The 21,905-nt window shown below is 43.4% G+C and overlaps 1 protein-coding gene across 6 annotated transcripts in view; it reads right to left on the bottom strand.

Annotated features, from left to right (window-relative positions):
- SCAI (suppressor of cancer cell invasion) overlaps positions 1 to 21,905 on the bottom strand; it is an 82,222-nt gene that overhangs the window by 5,924 nt on the left and 54,393 nt on the right. For all 6 annotated transcript variants that reach the window (XM_064676525.1, XM_064676527.1, XM_064676523.1 and 3 more), the window contains 14 exons: positions 15,429 to 15,524; positions 14,731 to 14,817; positions 14,083 to 14,181; positions 13,613 to 13,709; positions 12,765 to 12,863; positions 11,989 to 12,141; positions 11,074 to 11,175; positions 10,428 to 10,529; positions 9,303 to 9,381; positions 7,153 to 7,252; positions 6,630 to 6,711; positions 1,863 to 1,935; positions 1,141 to 1,314; positions 952 to 1,052 (listed from right to left, as the gene is read on the bottom strand). In XM_064676525.1, the coding sequence (XP_064532595.1) occupies positions 952 to 1,052; positions 1,141 to 1,314; positions 1,863 to 1,935; positions 6,630 to 6,711; positions 7,153 to 7,252; positions 9,303 to 9,381; positions 10,428 to 10,529; positions 11,074 to 11,175; positions 11,989 to 12,141; positions 12,765 to 12,863; positions 13,613 to 13,709; positions 14,083 to 14,181; positions 14,731 to 14,817; positions 15,429 to 15,524 (1,444 nt within the window). The remainder of the gene's footprint in view (positions 1 to 951; positions 1,053 to 1,140; positions 1,315 to 1,862; positions 1,936 to 6,629; positions 6,712 to 7,152; positions 7,253 to 9,302; positions 9,382 to 10,427; positions 10,530 to 11,073; positions 11,176 to 11,988; positions 12,142 to 12,764; positions 12,864 to 13,612; positions 13,710 to 14,082; positions 14,182 to 14,730; positions 14,818 to 15,428; positions 15,525 to 21,905) is intronic.

A 21,905-nucleotide genomic window follows, 5' to 3' on the forward strand; every position in this document is an offset into this window, starting at 1 on the left:
TTATAGTGGCAATACAAATACCCACAACAATCTGAGATGGTTATTGGTATGTTCACAGAAGCTTTGCAAAAAAAAAAAAAAAAAAAAGAGAAAAAAAAGACTAAAAAAAAGACAAAGAGACTTCATATGTGCTTACCTATCAGGCTGGAGTTCATTTCTTGAAATTACACACATGTAAGCATCTCCAGTGGGAGATTTATCTCATCCTAAAACAAGTATCTAAGACACTGGGGGCAAATCTCTCTACACTAACACAGACACATTTCTTTTCCCCAATATCAGAGTGGCCCAGGTAGCTGACTTAGGCTGAGAGAGCTGCTGGATGTCTGCAGTTCCACAAGTGAATACTGCCCCTTTCTGTGCTCAACTCCCATTTCTTCCTGCAGTGTTTAAAATGGAGCAGGCAGTTTATATGCCAACAGTCACATACATAAAATGGTGCAGATCCAGAAGCAGACTTCACTGTTGGCACAGCTTTAACCAACCAGGAGGAAAAATGCATCTTCCTGTTGAGCTTATTCATTTACACTTCAAACACCTTTCAAAACCCATTCACATTAGAACACATTCAGCAGTAACATCCCACTCCTCCCCACTTCGTCTTATATTCTTGTTCTACACCTTTTTAGTTGTGTAGAAATAATAATCTCGACCTATTAAGATGTATTTTTCTAGCAGACACAGCTGTTCAGAGTGACATAAATGAACTGGAGTGTGTCTGCTGCAACTTCTGTGCAGGACCAAGGCTCCAGCAAGTCAAAGGCTTTGTGCCTTTGGAGAGACACAAAGGCACAGCCTCAGTGCAAGCTGTAGGAATTAGCATGTGAGCATCAGTCATCTTTCTGAAGCCACAGGGATGTGCTCAGCCCTCAGCCCCCTCCACCCTGAGCCAGCGCAGTTTTACATGCACTGGACTGTCCTTCCCACAAAGGCACAGATATCCCTCCATACCCGGAAGATTTTGTGCATCCTCATTGTAGCTGAACAGAAGATAAATCTTGTGAGAAGCAGGCGAAGAAATTCATCCCCAAAAAACTGAAGAAAGGACTGGTCTGTAGAGAAGGCAAGGAAAGCTCAGTTTAGAAAGGCTTAAAAACCAAAGCCTTACAAAAGGTTCAGCTGTGCATGCTGAGGCCATACCTATGGACCGGGAGTGGGTCAGCAGCTGGGCAATATCCCGGTTGATTTTCCTAAGGTAATCCTGACACTTCTCCCACAATCCTCTGCGCATGCTTGATAATCCAGAGACAAACAGGAATGCCATTAAAGGATTGTTCAGAAAGAGTGTGAAGAGGCTACCCCGCTGAGACTGATCTAAAAGGAAAAATAAATCAATAGACAAAGAGATACATTTGGCACATGAAACAGAAACGCTGTCCCTGCCACAGAATGAAGTCACTCACCCGCTAAATTCTGTAACAGAGGAGCTACTCCTCTGGGTTAGTTACACCTTCTCTCCTGCAGATCTGATCAGGGACTGGCAATAAAGCCTTGCTGGGGACGTGCATTAACACCAAGACACCTTAACTGTCTCTGCTCTCTTTCTGGGACTAACAAAGCTGCCCAAAGTGCTAAAACCATCATCCTGCACTGGGATGGCAATTTACTCGGTCTCTGTGTAGGAGAGGCTTTGCTCCTACCACTTGTTGGAGCTTATTGTAGAAATACCATCAGTGTTAGAATAAATTATTTACCATAAACAGTAAATAAACTTTATCATATTACTGCAGCGACTATCAATCTGATTTACAGGTTACATAGTAGTGAAAAGGTGTCTTTTCCTGAGGAATCCAAGTTCTATTTGTTTGGGATAGACACATGATGCAACTGCAACTTCTTGGGAAATGCAATACTGCACATACCTTGTAATGCTTTTGGATATGCTGTTGGAGAAAGCAAGCACACCAATGGCTGTCCAAATAAGTTTGTGAAATTCTGTAACAGATAAGAGTTTTGAAGTATTGATGGTCACTTTGCTTGCCTTGAATATTCAGCAGGGTACAAATCCTATTAATGACAGAGACACTAATGCCCCTTGCACAGCTCAGCATTGGCAGTGAGCCTGACAAGGTCAATGAGATCACACATAGAAGGAATATAACCCACTACATTTTAAAGGAATTACAATTCTCTCATTTCACTGGTACTGATGGCAGATACTGATTTCATGGAAATATTCAGTACTAATACGTTACTTGAAAAAAAATCATGTTCTGCAGTGAAAGCCATTGGCTTTCAGGTCAAAACAGCTCTTGCATCTTCCCTCAATACCAACTGAACTGTCCAGTCAAAGTCATTTCTTTCCCCTTTTCTTTCTAAATCTAATGAAACAGGAAAGCCCAGAGGAGAAGAGTTTTAAAAGAAGCTTCCTTTAAAACAAGTATGTCATAACCTTGATATCTGCTGTACTGAACCTCATTTTACAATACTCATTTCATGCCCCCTGCACCAGCACCTTAAATATTGCCTAAGTCCCATTGCACAAGGATTTCTCCAGAACCTCAAGCACCACCATTGTCCAGTTTCAGCAACATTTACCTGATAACAGTCCTACTGCATATCTGTCTGGTGGTAAATCATTATCACAAAGGGAAAAAATGCCAAAAATCATTTACATAACCTCATTAGCTGTCACCAGAACAGCTCCCTTAACCATGCAGGCTTGCAAAGCCATAAAAGATGTGATTGTGTCTGCACCCTCTCAGAGCACAGACTCAAACCATTGCATCCAGAGCACACGAGTGCCACACATACGTCTGCAGAGTACAGTCTTAAAACTGTCAGGTTATGACTGTAAGACATACAATACCACAAGTATTTGCTTGTGTAGAATCCTCAAAAAGCTAGTTTTTTAATTCCTTCTGGCCTCTGTGTAATTCAAATGGAACTTTCCCTTCCAGGCAGTATATTTCAGTTAAATTAGTTTTACAGAATTAATTTAATCTAATCTGCTAAATACTAAAGACAGTAATCTAGTCTAATCAAAATAAAACATGTCCCATCTTTGGCAGAGTGCTGACTAGTCCTAAAAACCTTCTGAGTTCATTAGGAGCCCAAAGAAGATTGATAATGCTGGATACCAAGGTTTGGTCTCTAATGAAGAAACAAAGACTCTTCTCTTGTAGACAGTAACTCCAGGCCAGCCCAGGAATTGGTGAAACTGAACTACAAAGAAACATTTCCAACTCCAGGAGTCACCCCAGACCTGCTGGTTTCTACTGGACACACACTGGCAGGTTTCACCTTCTCCAGTAACATGTATGCTCAGTTTTCACGAGCAGATTGATGTTTAATTCCATCTTGTATCACTCAGTTACAGACCAAAGCAGAGCTGCCACCAGGAGCAGCAACACTGCAGCTGAACAGCGCCAACAGCAAACCCAGGTCACTTGGGTATCTCAGGCAAGGTATCACTCCCTGCAGTATCTGGGAGCACTCTGGACTCTGTCCCAGCAGGTGAAGCCAACCCAGCCAGTGAGTCCTGCACAGGGGGGAAACTCCACGGCCTGACCCAGACGTGCCCTGTGGAAGGTAGGAGCTCCTGCCACCCACTACACCCACACAGCCAGGAGACACTGCCTGCCAGGCCACAGCTCCTGCCCAGACACTACTGCCTACCAGAGCCCAGGTGAACACCAGGATTCACTCACCACCACCCCGCTCCTGATTTCCCCAGGAAAGAGCTGTGGGATACATGGAACAAAGGAACCGGAGCATTTACAGCCATGGCTGGGAGCAGAGGGCCAAAGGTGCACCAGGAAAACCTGCCCTGCAGTCCAGGTGTTGACAGCAGCTCTGGATAAGGAATGCCCTACCTTTCAGTGCATGGATGACTCCAATAAGGGCAATCCATACTTTGTTTCAAAACTGACTCTGTTTTTTTACTTCAGCACTCAAGTTTCCCACAGAAGCACTGCTGCTTTTGACAATGCATGTACATCTCTTTTGAAAAAAGAACTCCCCAAAAGAAGTCACTTCACATGTAGGCTTTGCTAAGCTGAGTATTTGTACCACATCACTGACAAAGGCCTTGCATTCTCACTGGCTGTAGGTTTGGGTTTGGTTTGGTTTGATTTTAAGACTTTGCATCTGACCATGATGCGTGATCCTAGAAAACCACAGCTACAGGATGATATTGATCTAAAAATATTATTTCATCCACATATGCAGTGGTAACCTTCAAGAACACACAGCCATCTATATTTAAATGGAAGTGTTAAAAAAAATTCACGGCTTTCAGTAGACATGCTCGATTTGCAGTTATCTTCCACTTTCAGCTAAATATACAGGGAGGAAGCTGTTCAAGTGCCGCTGATTTGACAAACTGGCAAGTCACTTCCTGGCAGGACTGACTTTCAGTCATCACCATTTCAGCCCTGCAGAGAGGGGGGGAGGACAGGGATGCGTGCAGGAGAGCAGGAACGGGCTGCAGAAGAAGATGTGTGAGCAGTTGCTGTTCCTGCTGGTACTGCCAGCAGTGACATTTAAATGTCAGGATAGCTCCTGTCCTATCAGGAAAGATCAGGGCAGCCATGTGGAAAAAAGGCAGTACTGATTTCAGCTTCTCACACAGTTGCACAGACCCTCTTTGTTCGTGCCAGCACTCGAGCCTACAGAGCCCCTCCCAGCCCACCCAGGGACAGTCACACGCCAGCCCTGTCAGGGCACTGTGGGGACAAGGACCCCAGCAGGCACAGCACAGTGACAGGAGGAGTGTGCCAGGGCTAGGAAACACTGACACTGAGAGCTCTGCCATGTCCCTTCAGTGGAAAACAGAACAAGACACCTAAACCTGTCCCCACACACCTGCCTGCCTACGTTCAGGGGCAAGAGATGAGGAAGTGGAATGTCATTTCTGAAATGCTGAACGTATTTCTTCTTAGATTCCTCACAGTTGTGCCCACACGGTTCTGATCTGGGTCAGAGCTCCTAGCAGCCACTTCCATAATCCTGTCCTGAAGTACTTCCAAAAGTCCCATTTCTCTGCTCCTTCCACACAGGCAGAGCTGGACTGCTCTCCCCCAGCTGCTTTGTGTGCTGAACAGACTGAGCACTGGTGGGTTTTGCACTACTGCAGGACAAGAAAAAGAACCTCAGTGGAGGTTACAGCTTTGCTTACTGTGTGCCCACAAAATCAAAAGAAAAATTAATTCTCAAATTTAAATGTAATACAAAGAGAAAATTCTACTGTAAACACTTGACAGTTATTCTCACAAGAGCTGCAAATCTATGTGTGGAAATCCATCACCCCAAACAGCTTGAAGATGTCCACAGAACCCCGGTCTGTATCTGAATTAAGGATGAACAGGAATCCCTTACTCTCTTACAGAGTTGATCCACTTGACATTTTTCAGCAATTCTATTAGAGAGGAAGGGGGTAAAAAAACCAAACCAAAAAACCAAACCTGAGCCACACTTCTTCCCCTGAAACAAAACCAACCCTCCTGATGTTATACTTGGAATGAATGTCAGGAAAGAGCAAAGGAAAATAAATCCCTACCAAACGCTCATTTTCTCAGAAAGACAAGTAAATCATTCCAATTGTGTTTCCCTCCCTTTAAATGGAGAAGGGAATTTAAAAAAAAGCAGATTTGCTTTGAAACCTAGTGTGGTGAACTTAAATGCAGTGATGTTTAAAAAGCCCTCTGAGATACATTACAGTCCAACAAAGCAAAGACCCAATGGAGAGGCCAGATTTGAGTGTCAGGCAGGAGCTCCCTGGCTCAGTACAGAACTATCCCAAATCACACTGACCACTTATTTAGTACCTCTCCTTGGCCAACAAATGCCTTTCAAACAAACAGCACAGACTGTGGACACCGAACAGGGCACAAGTTCCTCTGGCCACTAGACGTCCCTGTTCCTCCTCCGAAACACAGCTGTGGGTGTTCCCTTTCCTCACTGCACATAATGGAGCTATAAAAAGGAAGACAGAAGAAGTGGCACTTTCCCCAGATATAGCACATTCTTATTACCCCATTCATGAATGAAATAAATGTGTAATGCTCTGCAGATTCAACTGGCCACTACGAGTGCAATGCCTGCTTCTGTATTACCCGAATTGCAGATTCCCGGAGGTGATTTAGCATGGAGCAATTCTACTGTAAGTCCAGAGCACCCTAGGAAGGAGGCTCAGTGTCCAAGCAAATACCACTCTACAGTAACACTGGATGCTAATTTGAGTCTTGTTACTTCCTTGGTTCAGACACAGACACCCTGTGTTTTATAAGATCAGGCTCAATGCTTTGACTCCTTTCTGTTGCTTAAAAGCAACTGAGTGTTGGATGACTGGAAAAAAGAAAAGCACATTAGTTATCTCCCTCCCCCATGCACACACACCGAGATTTGTCTTTGGTATAAAACAAAAATAAACCTCCCACCAGAGACCTTGGAAATCTTGAACCTTTTTTCCCTCCAGGAGGATTTATTACTTTCCAATGAGCGGCTGTTCATGTGCTTCTCCTTCTTGTTCCTATTCATAGGGTCAGATCCTGACTAGCATGCACAACCTCAAAAGAAAAGAAAGACTGAATACAAACTGTTTAAAAAAATAGCCTGTTAAAAGTGTAAGCTAACTAGGGGTTGGCACTGTATCCTACCACATGAGGAGCTGCCTCCAAGGGTCTTACCTTATAGGCGACGCTGTTGGAAGAGTCCACGATGATGAACAGAGGCTTTCTGGTGAAAGGGTAGAGATCTCCAGGGTGGAGGCTGGAAAGAGAAAGGGACGCCTCACAGAGCACTAGAATTGCTCAGCCACACAGCTGCCCACATCCAGATAAAAACCAAGCAGATTCCCCATGCCCCAGGCCTCGGATTCATCCTCAGGGAGTAACTGCACAACTCACTTGGTATTCTCTATAATATGGGCTATGGGACTTGTTACTAGTTCAAGAGATGTTTATCTTCTTGAGAAACCATCCATCATTAATCTGAAGTTTGCCAGTAATTAAGAACTTACATTAAGTCACAGCAATACTTTTGAAGTGTTTAAATCATCATTTAAACATTCATTTCTAAGTGTTCGACCTCAAGCCAATCTCCACTATGATGTCCTGCACTGAGGAGTTTGAATTCCAGAGGCTTTGATGCCTTTTTCTCTATTGAAGACAAATTTTTCTGAACTCCCAGGTGTCCCACTGTGCCACTTACCAGTGCATCTCCTTGTACGACTGGTTTCGCTTGTGGATCGCGTCCCCATTGATAATGTCCCGGTTACTGTTTGTCAGAACACCCCCAAAGTCATATGGACCTACACAGGGGAAAAAGGAAGCTCAAATCAGCAGGGGCAACTCACCCCTGAGAGATTTAACAATTATATGGAAGGGAGAAAGCAACAACAAATCTCAGAAAACTGAAGGAATCTGAACTACTGCAGTTGTAAGGAGGGGAGAGGGGAATGTGGAGCCTTCACTAACTACATATTCCATTTATACTCTCTTAGCAATTTCAGCATCTATCAAATAGAAGCAAGCAATGCAACTTCATAACTTCTAATTTAATTATTCATTATTTATCCACAAACATAATACAAAAGATCCAGATATTGGCTTTTGTTAAACTATAGAGCAAAAAGATTAAAACCCATTACACACTTGAAACAGGGAAATCAATACCTCTGTAAAATTACTGTATGAGTTTGCATATTCCAGATTCAGAATTTGATAAAAAAATAAAGCTAAATTAATAAAAAATAATGGATATATTATTATCACCTGCAGTTATAACACTGCAAAGGGAAGAAGAGAGAGCTCAGAGAATGACAAAAGGACAAAACAGACTTAACCAGATTTCAAATCTGCAGCAAAGGTTTGTGTTTTAAGATTTCAAAGTCAGAATTCACAATTTGCACATGCACACACCCTGAACATGTGTTCCTGTGGTAAGCTAAAGAAGTATTCTGCTAAGTTTGCACAACTGAGCTACCCCCTGACTGTCTGATGGAGAGCAAAGATGAAAGCAATGGCTACAAAAAATATCACATCCTACAAGATATCAAGATATATTTCTGCCATTGGTATGGATATGAAATGTCACTAACATTAGTAAAATAAAGTATTAGGGTTTCCTCATTCTGTTATACATTTGCAGAGCTGGTTGACCCCTATTTGGCCACCAAATGCAATTTTTTCAGGTTTGGATACAAGGCACCTTTCCATTTTAAGGGAAGCTTTGGGGATACAAAATCAGGAACAGAACAGACATTAATTTAGCACAGTTACAAACATCTCACGTGGTCTGCCAAACACAAGCTGCTTGCAGGCAATGGACAGTGCAACTTGCAGCTGCTCTCCCTTTTAATAAGGCAGAACTCTGGGCAGACCACACCACCTTATTAAAAGATTGCAGTTGTGATGGGATGCACTGAAGGAAAGCTGCACTCTGACTGTGCAGCTCCTCAGGTGACTGAGCCTGGATGCTTCTACCACAAGGTCTTAAGCTGAAACAACACATGCAGTGAGGTGGACATACCACAGGCCTTGGAGAACAAGCTTCAGTTAGAACCTACCACCAAGTTGCAGCAAGAAGTAAAATGTTAAAAGCATTTAAAAAAATCACTGCCACAACCCAAAGCTGACAGGGATTTTTTTTCTTTTAGCATTTTGAGAGCTCTATAAATCATGCACCAGGGAGGACAAGGCATGCATCTTATAAAGGAATGCAAGTCTCAAACAGATGAGGTTTGTACAATATTTAGGATGTTAAAAAGGTATTTGGATTTTTTTCTTGAATTACATAAACAGATCTTTGGACTGTGTTTACTTTAGCTAACCAGTTTTCAGCTTTTACATTGCAGCTGCATCCAAATATTCTGCTAGATTGCAAAGAACAGGAGGATGAGGTGAGGGGAACTGTCGAAATCATGAGAAGGGCTTGAATTGTCAGGTTAACGAGCGTGCAAATAGACCAGTCCCTGCAGCCGCTTCAGCCCTTTCACCCCCCATCTCCTGGTGCTGGGGATGGAAAGAATCACAAAGTGCCACTGAGCCATTTTATGAACTTTGCACTGATGCATCAACTGAGCCATGTGGTCTTCAAAATTAGGGAAGCTTTTAATACTTCAGATGCATCAAAAACTGGATGTGTCCTTTGAAAAGTTCTCAGGTTAATGCACATTAATTAAAACACAAAGAATTAATTATTGTTTGTGGAAAAAAAAAAGGCTATCTTACTAAGCAGACAGGAGAATCAAATTGACTTGTCTTTGAAAGGAGCTTTGTGACATCTTTCTCGGTCACTTGTCCTGGAACATAAAGAGAATTCAAGCCCTGTTCATGACAGGGAGCATTCCTTTATTGTACCTTCACTATCCGAACGACCTGATGGGAACACGCCCGTGGCAGACAGGTAAATCAGCAGCACACTGTTTGCAGGCAGCTCCTGAAACCCAGACAAGGAGAGTGGCAAGGGAAGAAAGGTCAAGGTTATTTTAATATTCAACCATCACCTTCATAAATACATTGTCATTATCACTGTGCTACTTCTGCCCACCAGGGCAGTACACAGACCAAAGGGTCACCCAGTGATGTGTCCGTAACTTTTCTCCACACAGACCTCTAGGCTGATATCAGAGGTCCAAGCTGCACTGAAAAAGCATCTGCTTCCACATAGACTCTTACTATCTAGCCAGATCTGAGGCTTTCTAAGATATGGAAATTAAAAGCTCCCAAGATCCAAACAGACCCTAACTCCCAAACAATTCACAAAGGAGGGTTTGTTTCCAAATACCCCAGAGTCTGCAACATCTGTCTTTTCCCCTTGGCCCTTCTCAGCTGGCCAACAAGCACAACACACCCAGGTTTCTGTACAGACCTCTAAAAGAAATCTATTTTCCACCTTTCTAATGGGCTGTTTGCATGAGGGAACAGATACTTTTAATTTCTGCCAAAGGCTTAGCATTCAGGCACACAAAATTCTAAGAAGTAAGGATGCACTTCCTGCACCTCACCAGCTGTTCCTTGAGACAAACTGGAACTTGTTTCTTTATAGGATTCATGTTTTGGTTTTACTACTAAATCCTAAGTTGTGGACTTGTACAGTCAGCATTAAGCATAATGAGCCCAGGAACTTCAATAAATTAAAATAAGTGCAGCAACTGTATTAAAAAAAAATCTACAAATGTATAGATGACTGGCTTGGAGGACAGCAGGGGGTAAGAAAATAAGACAGGCAGATAAAACTACAGCTTGTGCAGGATACAATTTGAATGGGATACAGGACTGGAGATATAGCAGCTGTACCGTGCTGAAGAGCAACCATTTCCTGAGGTACTTCCCTGACTTTGGATTATGTTTGACATGACATGAAGTAAAAGAACACTTTTAAGATTTTTCTGTTCTCCAGATCAGTGCAGATCCACATTTTATTCAGTGTCACAAACTATCCTGGATATTTTTCTTACAAATAAATTCACCAATTTCACAAACCTTAAATGATGCTGCTAAAAATGTGTATAGCTGGCTAAAAGTTGGTTTATAAAGGAGATATTTATGGGGGTTTTCCCGCCTTGCTGGTTTCTCTGTCGATTCCTGTTAAAACAAACAAACAAAAACACTACTCAAAAAACCCCCAAAACCATATATTATCAAAGCAGTTTCAAAACCCTCCAAATTTCTACTTATTAGAATGTTCATCTCCAACACATTTCCTACACAAATGGTCTGCCCACGGTGCATTTCCTGTTACACAGTAAAGCAAGATGCACAGCTTTGTAGTATGCCCCATTTAAACTTGTTACCTAAATCTTTCTTACTCTCTAAAGCATCGTCCAAGAAAAGAGTGACAAAAATCACTCTTCATCTCAAATAAATAAATTAAATTCTTCGTATTTCCTTATGCCCCCAGCTAAAATATTTTTATGCTTTCTCAGCAGGGGATATTAACTTTCAGATGACTTAGCAACCTGATGAGTCCAGGTTTGAGCTGCTCTTCACTAACTTCCAGTAGGTTACACCATTTTCACTAACCTGCTCTGCACAGTGACAATACTGAAGGAGTATACTATTTAAAATAAAAGAAATTAAAGAACCAGTTAAGATCTGTTGCCAGGTTTGTCACTGAAGTGGAACTTACCTGCATTCCAGGTTTGTTCATTTGTGAAGCCAAGTTCATGGGTTCCCTCTCCAGCGCTTGCAGCATGCGGAACATGTCCACTGTCAACTCACTGAACTTCACCTGCAAGAGAGTCACACAGTTCATTCTGACAGATACACATTAAACAGCATTCCTCTGGAATCATCCAGGTAAGAGACTCCACTGCATACCAGACAGACCATTCTCTCTTTCTCAGGAATCTGTCAGAGCCCTCTTTGAATCTCCAAAGAGCTGTGAAGGACTTCTGGAAAAGCTCATTGAGGATAAAGTCTACCCAGGCAGGTCACTGCAGTGCAGACCCCTGCTTCCAAATTACAGACTTTTCCAGGCTGCTTACAAATCAAGTGCTGAAATGGCTATGGACTATAAATTCAGACAAAATGTGATAAAGATACACAAAGTGCAGTTTAGATGCAACTCCCTTGCTTACCTGAAAAAAAAGCTCAGAGAGAAGTCATGAAGTTTGTACAACCTCACTATCATCATGTAAAAAGAAAGACTTCAAATGTCTTTTGAAAACCTCTTCCTGTTGCCACTGAAGTTGCAACAAACCGGAGTATGTCATGTGAAAGCTTAAGTCAAGCTTTTTCAAGATATATCTCAGAGGTCTCTCATGCTTGAATGTTAAGAACAATCCAATATATGAAAATCAATTGTATCAACTTAATTGACATGATGAATATAAGCAGTAAGAGGTCAGTACCACAGGTCTAATAGCTCACATTTCATTTTTAGCTCCTATTTCTGAGAACCGCTTCTTCTTGATGCCATTGCAAACATCACAATAAAAATATTTTAAAGTTCTCCTCTATTGGATTTGCTGTTGAATGATCAGAAAGGTTGCCAAGGGGGAACTCCAAAGATGTAAACCCAAGTCTCCAGAATTTCTTTTACCTGGTTGTTGCAGTTCCCAATAATGAGCGCATCTGCAAGAGCAAGCTGTCCCACTATCATCCCCTGCTCCAGCAACGGAGCTCCTGTCTCAGAAAGCCTGTTAGAGGTGATTACAATGGTGTTGTCATCATTTAAAACCATGACAGGGTCTGCCTAAAAAAAGCAACCAGAATAAATCAGGAATTCAGAAAACATCTGCAGTCAGAGAAAAGTCCAAAGGTCTCGTCACTTACAGAACATTTCATAACTGAGGCAGATTTTCTAAATTACTTTGCTGTACACATGTTTGTATATTTGCATGCAGGCTACAGGGTAATGCCTTCCCCCACAGAAAGGCAAAGTTCTTAGGGACTGCAAAAATACATGGTACAAGCACATGAAAGTACAGCAAATAGACAAGCATGCTGCCTCCAATGACATGGACTCTGCTCCAGCTTCTCTATACCTGAGGAATCAAATAGCATCAACAACCTTACAGAGTCACACAGAATAAACTAAATATTCCCTCATTCAGAATAACTCTGCCCTATTTTAGTTTGCCTTCCTAGAAATGAATAGCAAAGGAGGTGAGGGAATGGTGATGCTGCCACCCCTTCTGGCAATACTGAAATACTCGTGTTAAGGGCTGTGGCATTGAACACACCAGTGAGTAAATGGGGCAGGCACACTGTCCCTGCCCCTGCTTACCTCAGAGGTGGTGATACAGCACCACTTCGGTGAACAAGACAGAAAATCTTACTTTTGAATAAACAACTATAAGGAAATGGTATTCTCACCTCAATAAATGCTGCCACTTCCTGAAGAACCAGGTTCCACTCCACCTGATCTTCAGTATTAAAACGGTGAGTGTAGTCCTCGATTTCATCTGACAGCTCCTGATGCAGACAGTTGAAAGACAGACACAGTCACTTCTTAAACCAACAGTCTAACAGGCAGGCAGTAACTTTGCATTTGGTTAGCTGTGCTGGCCTTTAAGAATAACAAATAAATTCCTTGAGAACATATGCAGCACACTTCTGACTAACATGCCAGCCAAAACGCGCTCTTTCAGCAGACAGAATGCCAACGTTGCACTCAGTTCTGGCAATGCAAATTGTCTTTTAAGTAGGTCCAAATGCAAAGAATATCTGGAGTTAACTATCCCACTCACAAGCAGCTCTGTCACTGGTTATTACCATAAGCTACGGATGCCAAGGACTCAAATTTCAGCTTACAAGTGACTTTAAATACATTGAAAAGGGAATGGTGTGGCTGTTTCAGCTGCTGCTAAGCTAAGCTAGCAGTTCAAGGGAGCTCAGACACAGAGAAAGCAATGCAACCTACACAAAACTGTCAAGACCAGGAGCTGCTTGCAGCAAGGTTGTCGGAGGGGCTGGAAGCATATGCTGTGGGGAGCAGCTTGGTGTTCCTTTGCTGCAGCTACAGGGCACCTCCCCGTCTAGGCTGCAGCTGTTGGAATATTTTTACTTCATGTTCAAACAATGCTGTCAAATCATTTGAGCTTAAAGTGTCATTACTAAATGTCTGAATCACAGAAGATGTTCGCTATGTAGGATGTCAGACTAGAAAAGTGAGGATCAGCAACCTCCCACCCCTCAGCACCTTTAACCTTATTTTAACGTACCTTTACAAGGTCCTTTACAACATCCATTTTGTTGAGCAGGAGACAAACCACTATAAACCTTGCATAGTAACGCAGCTTCTTAACCACCAATTCAGGCCTAAACACAACAACAAAAACATGACAGCCAAATTTGAGAATAAAATAGAACAGAGGTAGGTACTGGGGTAAAGGAGAGGAGGAGTTTGAGACCAGAGCAAGGCTGAACACTTGCAGATTAAGAGTTCTGACTGAATTCATATCGTGATCAATAGCTTCCTGGCTGCTTAGAGGTTTCTTTAAAATTGGGTACAGGGACATAAAAAGTATCTAAGAAAGCCACAGCCTCCCCCTTCTCCACAGTTTCCTTCTGTGAGAAAGGCATGGGGGTCAGATATCATGGTTGGCTCTTCAAACCTTACAGTTTATGGCTCTTTGCTGCTTCCATGCACTATTCTAGTCTTGAAAAAACAAGGGCATCCATTCAGACGTACCTGTCCTCTTTGTTGACTTGGGAGTAGTATGACCTCTGCCTAATTGCTGAGTAGAAGGAGAAAGCCTCATTGAGATAGCTGGTTTCTGAGGTGCGCAGGCTGCAGAGGAAGAATCAGATTAGCTCACTGCCTCAGATGGAAATCCAAGCCAAACCCTCCCTTCCTGCCCCCTCAACCCGCTTGTGCATCCACAGCAAAACTCCTTCCTCAAGTAACATCATCTGAAAGCCAGACTCTCATTCTGGGAAGCCAGATTTCAGAGCTTGGATGCCATTTCAGATAACAATCAAAGCTGCCCACCTTGCACCCATATGGACAGGTGATGGGTTCATTGGAAAGTTTAAAGGAACACTAAGCTCCCAAACTTGTAAATCACACTTTTGCAGGACAGTCCAATGCAGCACGCATGGAAGACACTTTGGTGGCAGGAGATAAGTCCTCAGGCAGTATCAGTGTGAGCAGCAATGTGGTACCAGGCTCACAGGTACCCTTCCCTGCAGCCCCATGCAGTCCCCAGGGCCCTCATTCAGAAACGGGCATCGTGACTCAGCCCAATCACTGATTCCTCCTGACAGAGCATCCAGACATTTGGCAGGGAACTGCACTAACCCTGCATTCCCCACTGAATCCTCTTCTGTGCTTACTTACTAATAATGGTAATAGAGCTGCCCAATCTTGGAAGCAATTTCCCCAATTTGCCACCTCTTCAACCCATACCGATTGTCCAATACTTGTCTATTTTGCAAGAGAGAAAAGAAAGATTAAAAGGCATTCCCAAATTTCCCAGAACATCCCACCAGACAAGACAAAGAGCCATTGCAGGGCCAAATTCAGCTCTCGTTCCTGGTGCAGCATTCCCAGTAGCAGCCCCTACAGAGCCAACAGCACAGCACACACCCCCCAGAACAAGGACCATTTATCTTGCATTAACTTGCGAGAACCAGACAAAAGTGTGATGCACAAAATACACACAACAAAAGGTCACAACTTCCCGGGAGAACGCTCAGACTACGCAGCCAGAGGAAGGTGTGAAGGATCAGAGCCCACGCTGCAGCAAGAGGCTTCACACCATTCCAGATGGGTTCTGCTCTGCAGAATCCATCATCTCCTCAGTAAGACATTAAAGCACCACACATTCAGGTAGAGCAAAAGGGTTTGTTAAAAAAGCCACACTGAAAACTCTGCAACATTTTAATTCATTGACTGTGAGCACTGCAGGAAGCGGCTGTTCCCTCCATGCTTGAACAGCACAGTGAAATCTCAATCTTAGCTGGGGCCCTGGGCATACCAGAGATTAAAGCTGTGCTGAAACCCACACAACTCATCTGCCTACAACATTCCCTTACCGATGCTGCTGTTGGAACTTCCAGAGTTTGGTGTAAACATCAAACGTTCGCCCAAAATAGGACTGCCACTGCTTCTGCCCGTACTGAGGTAAATCTCTGCAAGAGACAGTGACAAAGGCAGAGTAAGGGAGCACATTCCAGTCAGCCCAATGTGACAGCAGCCTGTTTCTGTCCAAGTCAGAGCAGCTTTGTTCAGGATTGACTTGCAGTACTTTAGAATTCTGCCTGCACCCAAAACTACAAGAACCATGATTCCTGGAGTTTCTCAGAACCTGTTGTTCTGAGAATCATTCCAAATAGGAAACAACCATGTTTCTACATGCCACAGGGGATCTAAAACATCTTACAGTCTTGCTAAAAGAGAAGTAATTTTATGGTTATGTGTACAGAAAGCTAAATTGGACTCTTAAAATACCACAGTAAAAAAAACCCTCTCGCAAGAGCAAGCAGAATAATCTAATAGAAATTAGTTCATTTAGACTTGTGCATCATCATAATATTTCTTGCAACTCATTAAGGAAATAATCTTTTTTAAAAGGATGAGGCTGTTTGCTGTGTTTCAGAAACAGAGCTTATAACATCACCAACAAATCCACTGTCCAAATGTCACCAGGTCAGGCCAGCACATGGATGTTCACAGTGAACACTCGCCAGGTCACATTACATCACCACCACAATATTTGTCACCCTCTAACTCATAGTTAGTGACATGTCACAACATGAGACTTTCTGGTGTTTTCATACCAGTCTCCAGTGCTGTGAATTAGCCAACCTAGTTCAATTCTGCTTTCATATCTCCACTGGATTTCCACACTGTGGTGTGTTTCCACTCCATAACTATGATGTATTCCTAAGGATTTTGGCTCTAAAGGTTTGTGCTCTCAATCCTCACAGAGGGTTGTCACCTGGGAGTGACTTGAATCTTGGAACAAGTGCAACAGAGGACACCAAACCCCTCAGTCTCACTGAGCACATCTTGCCTACAAATATACACTGAAGCTGATTCAAAGAAGGTGCACAACTCTACAAGTAGAAGTGGAATAGCTTTTCCAAGACAGCATAATCTTTCATTTGATTCAAGACTGATTTCACCAGGGAATGCTCTCTCAAATCACTGTGCTGGTTAATGTACCACCTTCAGCACACAGGCAGAAAAGCAGCACATTCCACTTCCAAGCCCGAAGGGTGGAGACTGAGGGAACCACCACCTTTAGGAAACCTTGCCATGTCCTCTGAAGGAGTCAGAGAAGCAGAGCAGTATACACGATTTCAGAGCATCCTGGCATGTTTCTGCTCATTGTAATTGCTTTAACAGCACCCAAGGTAGGAAAGGAAATTAATATTCCTTTGCTCGTCAGCCAACTGTACTTCCCACACAGCTTGAAGGGACCTAGTGTAGCTACTACATGAAAAATTAATCTGTTACCAGCCTGGAAAAACATTCCAGGACTTGGTGCTGGAAGATGCAGGAAGATGCCAAGGAAATTGTGCAAGATTTTACCAAATTTAAAAAAAAAAAAAAATCCCCTCAAACTTGCAATTGGCTGCTCAACATCCTGGCACATACACTGGTGTAGCCAAGAGTGAACAGGAATATAAACACATGGCTTCAGGGCACCAGGATCATCCAGATACAGCTTGATACAAACACATGCAAATCTACAGCGTTCACTGCAAGGAATGATGCACCACTTTGTCTTGTAATAGATGTAAACATTTTAGCTAAACAAAAGAAGTTAAGGCACTGTCCAACAAATGCCCAAGATACACTGGAGGCTTTGATATAGCAAGAGGTAGCTTTAATTTAAGTAGCACATCCACAGGATTTAATGTTAAAAAGCAAAAATAAAAAGTGAATACAAATACAGAACAATGCTAAAATGGATCATTTTAAAAAAAATTATACAAATCAAAGTTCCCCAGCACTAACTTATAGAATGACTGAATTAGGAAGCTGACTCAAAAAACTCTACCAGTAGTAAATTGAGCTTTCCAGGCCAAGTTGCTCAGGACATTTGAGCAAAGGTCTAACATATGGGAACAAGAAAATGCCCTTCTCTCAGACATCGAGAAGTAGGTATGTGCAGCCATTAAGAAATAAGCAGGTACCTATGTTCTGATCATGCTCATGCATCTATCCTCATCAGTCAGATAATTAATACACTCTCTATACCTCACCTGTCACCCCAATTCCATACCTTCCTCCTAGCCTAAACAGTCTTGTAAAGCCCAGTCCAACTCACTGCTGTGTTAGATCTGAGTATCTGAAAATTAGTGTCATTTTAAGAAGCCTCTGTTAGCACAGTGTCCATGTGTTTGGCCACTGCTGTCCAGGGCCGCTGCTGGGTGTCCACACGGATATTCCTCAAGCAGCGTGCTCGCCTAATTGCAGCTGGCATAGCTGCACAATACCACGGATTCCTCGGCTCCCCAGGGAACGGGAAAGATCTCCATGGAAACAGACAGTAGCACTTGTTCTTTTGATAGTATTCTGACATGGCTGTAATAAAACTTCATTTATGACAATACATTACCGTGGTTTCACCACAGCTTCTCGCAGACAGGAGCTGCCCTTCCTGCCATCCATTTACTGCTCTGTGTGCTCAACATCACACATTGCTCCCATGTACCAAGAAATTTGGCTGTGAGAAAACAGATGCATAGGCAAAAGAGGACATATAGTGCAGGTTTTTTAATAGGACCAGAGGAGAAACACCTCAAAAGAACCCTAAAGCCTGGCTCGACTGCACAGTGGGTTATTAACACAGATCCTCTCACCGATGGAGACAGGGAATACATGACCCAGAAGCAATTATACACCCAACTTCAGAACTAAAGACCTATATTATGGGTCTTTATCTCACTGCTTCCAGATCTACAGAAGGACACCAGAACACTATGGAGAGACAAAGACAGCAGGCTCAGGTTCCTGCGGAGTGTGCCCAGCCCAGGCTGCTGGTTCAGAACAGGCAGTGCTGGGGCACACACTCAGGCTGGACACCACTGCAGGAGGGAGGAAGGGACAGCCAAAGGAATCCAGATGCAGAGGAGAGAGTGGAAATGTCTTGATTTAGGACAGTGCAATAGCCTCCAACAAGTGGAAACCGTTTCCAGTTTTTTGGCTTTTAAGGCATTCTGAACAGGACATGAAGACTAAAACTCAGATGCTCTAAAAGGATGGGTTTCCCACATTGGGAAAACTGGTTCCCTTGCTGCACTAGAGTGGCTGGTGGATAAATTCCACAGACAGTCCAGAATTTTATCGAATTCTTGCTGTACTCCTTGTCTCAGCAAAGACCAGCACTACTTATGTGCTCATAATTAATTCTCTGTCAGTAGTTCATTTCAGCCATGCTGCTGGCAGAAGCCAGATAATACTGGCTGAAACCCAATTAAAGGTGCTGAGGTGTGCTTGGCCAGCACCACATGGAAGTTGTCACACAGGGACAACTTCCAGAGATGTAAAGAAGTTGAGAAAGTCCTGGAGACTCAGCAGTATGCTTCAAAGAGGGAGGTTACAATAACTGCAAGTTTAATATTCAAAGCTTTAAATACATTCACAGTTTTGACAGGTGATAAAAAAGACAATTTCCTTTTATGTTCATGGGCTTGTAGTAATTACAAGCTCCTGTTCCCAGAACTGAGCAGCAGCAGGATAACAGTGGTGTAGCTTCCCCACAGACTCTAATAACCCACAAAGGCACGACCACACCAGGGCACTCCCCATAACCTGCCACACCAGTGCAGTTGGTGGGAGAAGCCACTCCCTTCCCAGGACCACAGCAGGTACTCCTGCAGCACTACCTGAGGCTAAAGAGGCTCCTGTTGTTTCTAAAGCAACAGCAGTGTGGAACAAAACTAAGGTTCCATACTTGCATCTTACTAGAAATCTACAAAATACCTGGTGCTACAAAATACACACTGTAACCCTGAATCCCACAATCATTAAGGTTGGAAAAGAGCTCTGAGATCATCGAGTCTGACCTGTGCCTGATGCCCACCCTGTCCCCCAGCCCAGAGCACTGAGTGCCACAGCCAGGCCTTCCTTGGACACCTGCAGGGATGGGCACTCCAAACCTCCCTGGGCAGCCCCTGCCAAGGCCTGACCACCCTTTCCAGGGAGAAATTCTTCCTGATGTCCAACTTGAACCTCCCCTGCCACAATTTGAGGCCATTCCCTCTCCTCCTGTCCCTTGTTCCCTGGGAGCATAGCCCGACCCCCCCCGGCTCCCCCCTCCTGTCAGGGAGTTGCAGAGCCAGAAGGTCCCCCCTGAGCCTCCTTTTCTCCAGGCTGAGCCCCCCCAGCTCCCTCACCTGCTCCTCTCTAAACCCTTCCCAGCTCTGTTCCCGTCTCTGGACATGCCCCAGCACCTAAATGTCCTTCTTGAAGTGCAGTGAGGGGCCAGAACTGGACAAAGGACTCGAGGTGCCTCAGCAGTGCCCAGTACAGGGGATGATCACTTCACTAAAATGTGGTTGTGAAAAGTCTTCTAATTTCTTAAAATTTCAAGCTCCTCTGTGATACTGAACACACTTAAGCACTTTTTAACATTAAAAAGAAAATAATACCAGTGACAGGACACCGTGAAAAACTGCTTCCTAACACCCTCCCTCTTTCCAGCCTTTTTCCAAGAAAAAAGCAAGTGGGAGTGGGGAAAGCAGAAAAGAGAGCCATTGGAACATACTTCACTAGCAGTTTTTTCTAACTTGTAGCCCAGGGTACAGATGCTAGAAAGACAATGTCCCCTCTGCACTACTGCAGGCATGGCCACTGGAGATGGTATCACCAGGAGCACGAGCACAAAGTACACTTTCGAGCAGCAACCTTGGCAGACCATCATATGTTTTCCTCAAATGCTGTATTTGGCATCTGTATTGGGAAGAGAGGAAGGAAATGCTACTGAAACAAAGACGTGGCAGGCTGAGCCCTTGCAATTTTTGGCAGCAGCAACAGCTAAGCAGCTGCCAACACAGCCATAGGCTCAGCTCCCTGTAGCTGAAGTGCCCAGAGGAGGTTTTGGGAAGGAAATCATTGCTCTCCTCTCCCTCCCCCGTCACTTCTTTTCTACAAAATGTGGTAGGGACAAGAGAATGGCATAAAACACAGCAGCAAAGGCCATCATCATCTTCAAAACAGAAGGTGGCAGAAATGTATCAGATGCATTTATTATGCTGGAGGGAAAAGCAAGCAACCAGACTAAGAATTGGGATGCTTGCCAAGTTATTTTCAGGTGAACTCCCCAGAGAACAAGCACTAACAGATGAGATACCTGAGAATTATAATGTTGCTTTATCCAGTCATTATGCCCTTGGCAATCACAGGTCTTAGAGGTGAAATGGTGATCAAGTTCAGTACAAGAAGAACATTAACTGTGCCAGGTTACAGTAAGGACAGAGGCAGGCTCCCATTCGAGAATGTTCTTATTTTCAGACAGCACAACTGCCTGCTGAAGGCCATCTCTCTATTTTTATTGGCCATATATCATCTAAAGGTATTTTCCATTTTCTTTTCATCTAGCTGGACAAGAAGCTTTCTTTTTGGCAAAGTACCACAGATACACACAGAAACTACATCTCTCATCTGGAAGTCTGATACGAGCACTAACTCCTTCCATGCTCAGAGAAGAGACAGACAGGCTGGAGGTACTCTGCCACCTCTCTGATTTGAACTGAGCAACACACAGCCACACATGAACTGGATTCATTTGTACTCTTCAGGGACTCGGGCCAAAATTTCAAGCAAGCTCTATCATGGAGACAGACAACGGTCTCGATGATCCTTGTGCGTCCATTCCAACTCAGAATATTCCATGATTCTGTGATGGAGCTTGCTTGAAATTTTGGCCTGAGTCACTGAAGAGTACAAAGGAATACCAGAAAGCCAATGTAATGTCATATATGGTCCTGGAAATCCTGGCCTCAAGATCTCAGTCCTTTTGCTTCAGACTCTCTTTCACGGGGTGTCGAATGCAGTCACCAAGAACTCCCTGTCTCTACTGCCCATTCACCATTCAGATTTTGGAGCACAAACTGTTTGTTTTGGATTTGGTAATCAACTCCTAAAGCACATGAAAGGATTATCAATAGCAGGGGGCGGAGGAATTAAAAACATCTTTGCTAACCATCTGTGTTTGACTAACAGCAAGCTATATGGGCCCAAACATACAGGATTACTCAGAGACCAGTAAGAGGCTGCACTGCCAACCAGATATGAGCTCAAACTCATGTTGCTTAAGAGACTCTACAGTAAAGCTTAGAAATAAACCAGCTCCCGAATACATAATGTTTAACTCAGCATATATTGACAAAACAGGATTGTCTACATCACTGTCCAAACCTGAACGACTTTCCTTGAACTCCCTTTACTCTTTTTTGCCTGCAGACAAACCAGCCAGACTTTCTAGTTGTTGTGAGAAATCCTTTGTAGATAAATGTAGCTTTTACTTTTCTCCACAGTTCAGTTTAAGCATTTCTTTC

Source organism: Pseudopipra pipra, chromosome 20 (genome assembly GCF_036250125.1).
Source record: "Pseudopipra pipra isolate bDixPip1 chromosome 20, bDixPip1.hap1, whole genome shotgun sequence".
NCBI lineage: Eukaryota > Metazoa > Chordata > Aves > Passeriformes > Pipridae > Pseudopipra > Pseudopipra pipra.